Consider the following 11,609-nt stretch of genomic DNA (forward strand, 5'->3'; position numbering starts at 1 on the left):
TCTTGCCCTTTCCCTCCTTAAGTTGGGGGGATTTTGGGTTTTTGAGAAAGCAAAGTCTTATTCCTAAGAAACCCTTTTTCTTGCTTTAATTCCTTTTGCCTTTGGAAATTTGGGCCTCCTTTGTATGGCTAGTCAGTAGAATGCTCTACCAATAGAAAAACAAAGAAAGAAAAAAGCTTCATTTAGTTCGAGTCTCCATCGCATTCTCTCTCTGTTTCAATTTGAATTTTCTGGAACTGAACTCGAGCAAACAGGGGAAAGAAAGTAAGATTTATGCATCTCCTCTGTGGAAACCACTCCCTCATTCCGCCGCACTGCTATTGTATTAGAAAGAGCAGAAAAACAGATAGTACTTGGGTCATCCACATCTATTTCTTAATACTGTCTCATCCATTCACTATTTATGGGCTTCACGACACTTTTTATCCCATCTCTTAACTAGAGACGACATCTGCAACCCTCCATCTCTTAACCATCTCATCCCTTAACTATTCATTCAATTTCATTTTTTATTTTTGTTTCCAAAAATTCAATTAATAAAAACACACTTCATTAAATAAAAGAAAATTACAATTTAAAATCTTAAAAAAATAAAAAAAGACATAATTTAAAATACTAGAAATTAAAAATTGCACACTTAAATTATAAAAACTACTTCGCCGGCGAATTATCCCCCGAAGGCGGTGGCGGTGCACCCATTTGAGGCAGAATACCAAGTTGTCTTGCCAGATACGCAATGCCGGCAAGATGGGCTTGATATTGGTCAGGCGTCATGCGGGAAGTGTCAACCATCATGGCGGTGAAGTACATGGACATTAGGGAGGCCGACGGCCCTTGTTCCCTTGCGGCCGACGTTGTGTACCGGAGGAGCCCCCTGCATCGGATGTCGGGAACTCAACCTCTTGTGAGGTGTTGTCTTCCCCGCCCTCACTAGACGAGTATTGACCACCCGATGTGTGCTTCGTGCGTTTCGAGCTCGAGCCCGTGCTGGACTGGATACCGCCAACCCACCTATCAAGCTCTTTGACCGACTGCCAAACATCGGGCATGTTTGAAATCTTTTTTGGTGTCGGGATTTAAAGACTCGCAAAGCCGCTCTTAGAATGCCTGCTCCACTAGCTCCGCTTTGGTAATTATCCGCTTCACGCTTGTCGATCCCACAAAATGACTGCGAAGCATCTTCAGGTTGCGGCGGAAGGTCCCCTTCGGTTTTTGCTTGTTGTATACGTCGGTGACCTTATCCCAAAAACACTTGCGGGTTTGTTGATTCCCGACGATGGGATCGTACGACGTGTTGGTCCAAGAGTCGAACAGAGCCATCGTCTCCACGGAGCTGTATGGATGACGGCCTAGGTCCTCTGCTGGCTCGTCCTCCTCCTCTTCCTCCTCGTTTCCGGATCCGCGACTAGCGGAGCTTCCACCGCCCCGTCCTCCTCCTCTACTGGCTCGTCCTCCTCCGTGTCCTCCTCTTCTAGCTCCGGGCGGAAGGTTTTCCGGAGTGTGTTCCTCCGGAATATTCTCCCTAATTTGGGATAATCCCTGCGCTTGCCCATACCTCGGGGCGGATGGACGATAGTATGCATCAACTGGAAAAGATGGTGTTTGGTACGCCGGCGTCAACGAGCCTTGGGTGCCCAGCGACGAACCGGAACCGGAAGCACCCAAAACATTGTACATGCCCCCCAGTCGATAAACGCGTTCAAGTCTAAGCCTCCCTCGCCCCGGAGTTTCCGTCACCGGACATTTTTGCAGAAATTGGAGAGCAAAGAGAGATGATATGATAGTGATGAGAAGAAAAAAAGATGAGAGATAGTGTGTTTGTGTGTAAAATGAAAGAGGTAATTTCAGTATTTATAGAATAAAAAGAATTTAAAAAAATAATTTTTTTTACCATTTAAAAATTTTATTTCTAGTTTTTTTTTTCAGAAAATCGATTTTAATTTTTTTTATTTATTGCGTCAGCATGACGACGCCCACTCGCGGGTCGGTGAGTGGGCGTCACGCCTCGTGCCAGAGCTAGCCAGCTTCATCGAGGCGGAGGGCCACGAGACGCGATGGCAGTGCCGCATCGTTGTCTCGATGCGGTCTCATCTCGCCGAGACGAGTCCGAGCCCGCATCGAGACAACGATGCAGATGCTCTAAGCATTCAAATGAGGAAATTAAAGCTAATCCATCAATTCCGAGGAAATTGCAAGAAAAAAGATGGTTCTGAACGCCATGCGCCAGACTAACCGAGACTCTTTTTGGACTCTGGCACTCACAATGGTGGCCTTAAATCCTCAGAGCATATCTTCATTTTTCTCCTGCCATGTCAGCGGCTCATCTCAGAGCCTCTCTCCCTGCAATAGTAGTCCATCCCTGAGCCTATCTTAAAGGAGCAGATCTCATATTCCAACAATGGTGCACCATTCCTACTCCAACACTCACAACAAAATAAAATAATCTTATAAACATGTAAGTGATGGTGGGATTATTTTATTTTGTTGTGAGTGTGGAGTAGGAATGTTGCACATTGTTGGAGTAGGAGATCCACTCCGCTCTTCGAGCCAATCTCATTTTCACGTTATCACTATTTTATATTTTTAACTTTTAATGGTTAGAGTGAAATAAAATGATACTCCCTCCGTCCCGCTTTAGCAGTCCCGGTTGAGTCGGGCACATGTTTTAATGGGTATTTAAGTGTGCAATAAATAAATGATGTAGTGGAGGTTGGGTCCCACTTTTAAACAACTTTTTTACTTTTTTGCTTTTAAGTGTGTAATAAATAAATGATGTAGTGGATGTTGGGTCCCACTTTTAAATGATGTAATAAATAAATTGATGTAGTGGACATCAATTTTTATGCACCGAGTTCAACCGGGACTCCTAAAGTGGGACACCCGAAATTGATCAACCGGGACTGCTAAAGCGGGACGGAGGGAGTATAAAATAACAAGAAAAATAACTAAAGACAACTCAAGAAAAAATCAATTTCATTAAAAAAAATAGAAAAATACAAACTAAAAACATTGATAAAAATATTGAAAACATTATGACTAGGGAGAAGTAAAATGTAGAGTGAGATAAAATGAAGTGGGATGAATGTGAATAATTGGTGGGGAATGGGAATAAAATAAAGGAAATCGCCGCAGCCGATGCGGTTGTTCATGGAGATCGGCCACCTCACCACAATAGGGGCTGATGATGACCGAAGGGGTGGCTGATCGCTTGGCGTTGGCGATCGGCCACCATAGTGAATGCTCTAAGACATTCTCGATAACCCACTGACCTGGCATGATGTGAACTTAGTGGTCGGGTGGGTTTACTCTGGACGAGGATGTCATTCTCGATGGTTCGTTGATTTTGCATAGCATGAACTCAGAATGCCAATGGGTGTATTATGGTTGGATTTGACTTTTCCGGCGGTTTGATATCTTCTCAGGTGTGAACTCGACAGTTTGATGTGTATGTTCTGTTCGAGCATTGCAGTTTCAACATTCCATAGAGTTTGCATAGCGTGAACCCTTCACCCCTTGAGAGATTTCGGAAAAAGGGTCTCAATTCGCAAGCCTTTCGAAATTAGAGATTAAATTCGCTGACCTTTCGGAATACGAGATCGTGATATGCGGATTTTTCGGAATAAGAGATTTTTGAATTTTTATCTATTTTCTCATCTTTTTTCTTATTATTTATCCCACAATATTTATAAATTGACTTGATTACCCCTACTATTTCACCACAATTTAGATTTTTTACACCAATTTTATTTTCACCCGATTCTCTTATTCCTCCTACTTCTCCAACAATCTTGTTCCACCAATGATAAAAAATCTTTTTCTCCAGACGTTATCTTTCTCCAACATAATTTTGCTGATCTGATTTTGAACCACAACCATAGACACATATATAAATACAGTAGAGCTTAATCATCTACTAACACTTTATGCTATCAGTAATTCCTTTGATCGATTTGTTCCTTGAACTTCTTCATCATCCAAAAGCCCCAACTTTCCCTTACAAGCCTACACAGAATCATGAAATTCAACAAAGAGAGTGTTGTTAGGAAGCGTGATCGGAACGACGAGAGTATTCAATTGAAACAGAATGTGGCTGAGAGTGCTGTTAGAAAAGGTAAGCAGAATGGAGGAGGGCAGAACGAAGAGAGGTCGAGGAAGAAGAAGAGGAAGAGAAAGGAGAAGGGTATTTTATGTTGTTTTGTGGGGGATCCGATTCCGGAGGAAGAAGCTCGGAGAAGACTGGCAATGGAGATATGAGTATCAAATTCTTGATTTGCTGCTTAAATTCAATAGAGGCGGCGGTGATCAGAGGTGTTACACAGAATTGCGTGAAAATAAAATTGGAGTAAAATTCCATTAAAATTGTGTTAAAAATATTAGGGGTAATTAGGTTAATTTATAAATATTGTAGTATAAATAATAAGAAAAAGAAGAGAACATAGATAAAAATTTAAAAATCCCTTATTCTGAAAAATTCGCATGGCACGATCTGGTATTCCGAAAAATTAGCAAATTTAATCCCTAATTTCAAAAGGCTTGCGAATTGAGATCCTTTTTTCCGAAATCTCTCCAAGAGGATCATCAGTGAATCAAATTGGCATTACTCTTCCTAATTTGTTAGTATTTTGTACGTGAAGGCAATATAAGGCCAAGGAAGTGTCAATACAATTTTGCAGGTAGTGTTTCAAGGCATAGAAAACAAGAACGTACTTCAAAGTAGGAAAAGAAGAATATCAGTCAAAATTAGAGGGCTTTAAACCACGACCCTACACCAAAATTAGTGTTTAAATCACTCAAAAGTGCATAAAATTTAAGAAAAATAACTGACAATTTAATTCACATTATTAATCAAGTTGGAATAAAATCAAACTCTAGTAGTCTTGTAATTTACGGAAAATTGCTACCATCCAAAATTTTCAGAATCTATGATGACCATCCAAAATTTTGCCTTTATAGAGCTATCTATAACAGTTATTAATCGATAAAACCTGTTTTTATCGTTGAATTTAGCGTATATATAGATAAGAGCATGAATTTAGAAATAAAAATCCAATAAGATGAGGTTGAGTAGTAGTGGACTTTGATCGAAACGCTGCTACACAAAAGCGATTATTTGACTTTATGCCCCACCACTAATCTTTTTATTATACTACTATTCTTGATGCCTTCAATAAACCAAATCACTGTAATCAATATAGTAATACCAGATTGAAAACTTCAATTTAAGGGAAGTCAATTTCTTTATATCCCCTCAATTCAAGAATCCCACTAGAGGCCCCCTACCCCCAAACAAGGTCAATTTAGAGGGGAGAGAGAGAGAGACTGAGTAGTGGGGTAAATGAATTGAGGTATGTTTTTGATTCACAAGTGTAGTAAATGTGCGTTTGTTGTGGAAGGTCTGCTTTAAATTTGCTTGCAGAAGAGAGAGAGAGAGAGAGAGAGAGAGAGAGAGAGAGGTGCTCGACTCAACACAAATTTTCTAGATTTAGAGCTCATAGCTTGCTCAGGGGATCCAAGAGCAAGAGGTAGAGAGGGCTTCTTCATTTGATTCGCAAAAGGCTTTGACTTTGTTGAAAATGCCCATTTTGTATCTGACCATCTCTTGTCGATTTTGATTCCCTTATTGTTAGTGCTTCTCTTGATTCCCTCCCTCCCTTGAGGTTTTGCAAATTTGATGCTCAGACATCGAATCTGGAACGTTTCATTTTGCAATTTCATTTGAGTTTAGGGTTCCATTGATCTGACCCAGTATTTACTGTAGTCCATTTCTTTTGATTGAACTCAAAAATCTGTTCTTGCTGTTTGAATGTTTGTTTAAAGCAAATGCTCTTGCCCTTTCCCTCCTTATATGTTTAGGTTTTTTTGAAAGCAAAGGTTTATTCTCGAGGAAGCTTTTTCTTGCTTTGATTTCTTTTGCCTTTTGAAATTAGGGTTTGAATTGGGTCTCCTTTACCTGGGCTCAGTCAGTAGAAGGCTCTACCAATAAAGAAAGAAAAAAGCTTCATTTTGTTTTCCCAGGCTCCATTGCCATTCTCTCTCTGTTTCAATTTGAATTTTCTTAAATTCTAAGAGCAAATAAGGGGAAAGAAAGCAAGATTTGATGCATCTCTCACTGTGGAAACCGCTCTCTCATTGTGCTGCACTGCTATTGGATAGAAAGAGCAGAAAAAGAGATGGTTCTGAGCAGTCAAATGAAGAAATACAGGCTAATCCATCAATTCTGAGGAAATTGCAAGAGCACAAATTGAGGGAGGCTCTCGAGGAGGCTTCTGAAGATGGCTCCCTTGTTAAGTCCCAAGACATTGATGCTGAGTCATTGGCCAATCAAGATGAGGGGATAGGCCGTTCGCGGTCACTGGCACGGCTTAATGCCCAGAAGGAGTTCCTCAGAGCTACTGCTCTTGCAGCCGACCGCACATTTGAGTCGGGGGACTCAATTCCTCAGCTCACTGAGGCCTTGTCCAAGTTCCTGACGATGTATCCCAAATACCAGTCGTCAGAGAGGATTGATCAGCTGCGGCAGGATGAGTACTCACATCTCTTGGGGGTTGGTTCAAAGGTATGCCTTGATTACTGTGGATTTGGATTGTTTTCATTTCTGCAAAGTGTCCATTATTGGGAATCATCGACGTTTAGTTTGTCTGAGATCACGGCTAATTTAAGTAATCATGCTTTGTATGGGGGAGCTGAGATTGGGACGGTAGAGTATGATATTAAGACTAGGATTATGGATTATTTGAACATCCCTGAGAATGAATACGGACTTGTTTTCACTGTGAGCCGTGGATCAGCTTTCAAGTTGCTTGCTGAATCGTATCCGTTTCACACTAACAAGAGATTGTTGACCATGTTTGATCACGAGAGCCAATCCGTGAACTGGATGGCTCAGAGTGCTAGAGAGAAAGGTGCAAAGGTTCAAAGCGCTTGGTTTAGATGGCCTACTCTCAAGCTCTGTTCAACTGACTTGAGGAAGCAAATCTCGAACAAAAAGAAGAGGAAGAAAGATTCTGCAACCGGTCTTTTCGTGTTCCCTGTTCAGTCAAGAGTCACTGGTGCCAAGTACTCGTATCAGTGGATGGCTCTTGCTCAACAGAACAATTGGCATGTCTTGCTCGATGCTGGAGCATTGGGCCCGAAGGACATGGATTCTCTTGGATTGTCTTTGTTCCGACCAGACTTCATCATCACGTCATTCTACAAAGTGTTTGGTTATGATCCATCTGGTTTTGGATGCCTTTTGATCAAGAAATCTGTGATGAGCAGTCTTCAAAATCAATCGGGTCATGCTGGGTCGGGTATAGTGAAAATAAGCCCTGTCTTTCCTCTCTACTTGAGTGATTCTATGGATAATATCCCTGGATTTGGATTTGATGAGGATGAAGAAGTGAGTGGTGCTGGTAAAGTGAATTCTGAAAATCGTCCAGTATCTCAGCTGCCAGCCTTTTCTGGTGCTTACACCTCTGCTCAGGTGAGGGATGTGTTCGAGACAGAGATGGAGCATGATAATAGCTCTGACAGGGACGGCGCAAGCACTATATTTGAAGAAACTGAAAGCATTTCTGTCGGGGAGATGATGAAAAGTCCGGTCTTCAGTGAAGATGAATCATCGGACAACTCACTTTGGATTGATTTGGGTCAGAGTCCAGTAGGGTCGGATACAGCTACTCCTTCAAACAAGCTTAAGGCATCCTCTCCTTTACCACCTGCTTGGTTTAGCCGGAAGAACAATAAACTCACTTCTCCAAATGCCTCAAAGTTAGTGAGCAGTGGAATGCACGACAAGGAGTTGAACCCAGTGTATCATGAGGCTCTGTCATTTGACGCTGCTGTTCGGTCAGTTTCACAAGAACTAGACCATTTCAAGGAGATACCTGAAGAAGAGCCATTCTCAGAGGGGTATCCAGCTTCACGAGAATACAGGACCCAGGATAATCAGCACTTCCAAGAGATTGAAGAAGAAGTTGGTATCAATAATTCAACTAGCACTGCTGTTAGGGGATCCAATCGTCTGACTACTCAAAATGGCTGTGCTTCTAAGATATGCCTCGAGAAAGAGAGTGCTATAAGACGAGAGACTGAAGGAGAATTTAGATTGCTGGAAAGGCGAGAAAAGAGTAGAATTGCTGGAGGAAGGTTTTTCGGGATTGAGGAGAGTGAAGCAGCTGGAAACAAAGGGGGAAGGATATCCTTTAGCACAGAAGACAACCACAGAGCTCATATTGGTCAGACCTTGGATCCAGGAGACATGTCTCCCAACAGCATAGACGATGATGACTATTTGAGCAACGGGGAATGTGACGAGCAAGAATCAGAAAGGGGTGAACCCGAGATAATCTGCAAGCATCTGGATCATATAAATATGTTGGGCCTCAACAAGACCACCTCCCGGCTCCGTTTCTTGATCAATTGGCTTGTGACCTCTCTGCTGCAACTAAGATTGCCTAGTTCGGGTGGGAAAGACTGTGCGCCACTTGTTCACATATATGGTCCAAAGATTAAATATGAAAGAGGTGCTGCGGTGGCTTTCAATGTGAGGGACAGAAGTAGGGGTCTGATCAGTCCGGAAGTTGTACAAAAGCTGGCTGAGTCGCACGGTATTTCTCTTGGTGTTGGAATACTCAGTCATATACGCATCATAGAAGGATCCAAACAGCGCGGACCTCTGAGTCTTGAGGATACCACCCTTTGCAAGCCGATGGGGAATGGCGGGAAAAGTGGATTCATCAGAGTTGAAGTTGTGACTGCTTCACTTGCATTTCTGAGCAATTTTGATGATGTATATAAGTTGTTGGCTTTTGTGGCTAGATTTATAGAACCAAATTTCGTGAAAGAGGGTGTGTTGCCATCTGTTAAAGAAGAGGCTGAAGAATGATGGCACACCATTGCTGCTGGTCTAAGTTGAACAGCAATGAAGATGGATTTTTTTGCCACCTCCTGCCTCGTTGCTGCTCTGTGCATTTCTTCCTTTTTGTCGTGTTGCTTTGATTTGCCTTGTTGTAGAGTCTGATTTTCGATTCTTTTTCATTGTTTCAAATATTTAGTATTTGAACTGAAGCAGATGCAATGGAGCATTACACTCTATTCAGAATGAATTATTGACCCCATTGCTTTCTGCTCTAGAAAAATTTCATCATTTTTTTCTTTGATTGTTTCTTGTTTCTGATATTACCGTTTCCACTGCTTCTCATTGGATTTGAGAAAGATAAAAATAAGAATTTATGGGATGCCAAGCATGAGAAAAGGGGTCTGATTAATAATTATTGACTAAATTATTATCTATTCTTTTGAGAAGGTCGTATGTGATGCAAGGCACAGTTCTAGAATCGTTAGATAAGTAACAATACTATTGTTAATGAATTAGAAAATTGATTTTCCTAAAGTGGTGGTGAAGGTGAACCATAGAGGTAACAATGACAAGATGGAGAAAAGCTAGAGGGTGTCATTAATTATGTGGTTGTGAAATGGGACCATTGACTCCATTCCAAAATTTTTTATGAAGAGTTTGGTCTATATGGCTGGTCCACAATAATTATTATATGCCTGTCCTTTATAATTGATTTTCTTTTTTTTAAATCAAGGCACCCCTAAGAGGAAAATAAATATACATACCAAATGAGTTGCATATATGGAAGCATCTCACAATTCTTAGGCGGTAGTAGTATAATTTTTTGTGAGTGTAGTCTGTTAGATTATCGATGGTTAACTATATAAATTAATAATAGGTATTAGTAATAATGAAACATATGCTAGTGGAACAGCCAATCACTCAACTTTTTGGCTTTTTATATAGTATTTAATTGACAGCATTAACATATAAAACAAAAACAGATAATAATATATCTTCATCTAACCCAATAACAACCCATACAAAAAAAGCTAACACTGTCTCTTTCTTACAAGTAAAATACATTTAAATAAATGTCAGAATTTACTAAATCGATATCAACTGTTACCAACTCTTGTCTTGATCAACGTAGACATGTGTTTCTCGTCAGTCAAATAATGATTAAAAAATTGCAATGTCCAGAGGTCAATTTACCGAAGTTTTGATTATGAATAGTGCATATGATGATAGTAATTAACAAGGACAATAATTGATCAGTCAGGCTCAGCAACCAATTAATTATCACCACATAATTAACGCTGTAAACAACTACTAGTATCAATTAAATATAATAATTCCATGATTATATAATTGAACAATTAGTTGAGCTATGTAATTATCGTTATTGGGCCACACCATGTAGCTTTGTTTGTCATGGAATAATAATAATAATTTCAGAGTGTTGAATGATTATGATTGATATTCTGTTTAAAGACATGCATATGATGATTGAACCTTAACTTTTCTTCTACAAAAGCAAAACTTGTTGGTTCTAATAATTACAAGAGATAAAAGCCGGGCGTAATACAACCCAAAAGAAGGAATACAAGAAAAGAAACTGAACTGAATTACAATGAAACAAATAAACCGTGAATGTTTAGCAGAGTCGAGGAGGCCTCTTCCCTCAAGACGAGATACGCCCCGGTAGTGCTCTTCGGTTTGGCGTTTCGTCCCCAAAGGTAAAACGACTACGTCTCTTTTGATGCAGCACCGCAATCAGTAGAGCTCCGGCGAACTGGATGGAGGAGAGGGCAGAGCTTCGACAGAAAGACAATGCAGAGTGGGAGAGAGCTTATGATGCAGAGAATGCTTGGAATTGTGTGTCCTAATGCAGTGGTATGGCTAGCCTATTTATAGGCCAAGCCATCATGCAGGGTCAACCGAGCCATGAAGGCTCATCATGGCAGATTCGTAACCGACGTCGGTTACGAGCGTGTGGCAGGCGTGTGCCTTTCGTATGTGGAGCGTGTGGATTTCTCACGTGGCAGCCGTGACTGTGCCTCGCTTGACGACGTGTCAAGCCACTTGGATTGCTGACTCGGCGGTGGTCCAAAAAGAATAGTTTGGGCCAAGCCCCAAGCCCAAAGACCACCCAGCGACCAATTGCCAAGTCCAAGATCGGGATCGGGATCGGGGTCGGGCCCGAGGCCGCGAGCGCGAGCACGAGCACGGGTTCGGGCGGGCGGCGGCGGCGGCGCGCGCGTGTGGGCTCTTTCACCCATCTTGGTCCACTATAATTATTAAGTAACATAAAGTCACTTAATTTATACACATTAAAAGATGTGTTAATCCTCCAATGTGGGATAATTAACACTAGTTAATTATTCCCTAAGCTCCAACTCCAAGCTTTAATTAAAAGCTAATTATGCCCAACTTTAATCCACTATTTCTCACTCACCGGAAATCGGATTTGAGAAAGTGAATATACTACATTTATCTACGTAAAATGTAGATCGACGCTATGTCATTTAATTTCACAAAATTAAATGTCTCGTCACATTTATTATTTGGTCAAAATCCATTGACCGGGCATATTTAATACCATGATTTCTACAAAACTACAACCAAATCATTCAATCAAACTTTACCATTTCAATACATGAACCAAATTATGTTATCAACATGTAAAAGTGGGGGCATAAAGCAGAAAAGAAAAAGTTGTTTGAACAAATAATACTTAGTATAAATAAAGTAACAGACGCTATAGTGACTCTGACTGAGACAAATC

General features: G+C 40.9%; 1 protein-coding gene across 1 annotated transcript; it reads left to right on the forward strand.

Moving 5' to 3' along the window:
- Window positions 1–5,202: 5,202 nt before the first annotated feature.
- LOC121804738 lies at window positions 5,203–9,101 on the forward strand. The gene has a single exon (XM_042204382.1). The coding sequence runs from the start codon at window positions 6,098–6,100 to the stop codon at window positions 8,867–8,869; it is 2,772 nt and encodes a 923-aa protein (XP_042060316.1). The 5' UTR covers window positions 5,203–6,097; the 3' UTR covers window positions 8,870–9,101.
- Window positions 9,102–11,609: the final 2,508 nt, after the last annotated feature.

The sequence above is a fragment of the Salvia splendens genome, chromosome 5 (assembly GCF_004379255.2).
Source record: "Salvia splendens isolate huo1 chromosome 5, SspV2, whole genome shotgun sequence".
Classification (NCBI taxonomy): domain Eukaryota; kingdom Viridiplantae; phylum Streptophyta; class Magnoliopsida; order Lamiales; family Lamiaceae; genus Salvia; species Salvia splendens.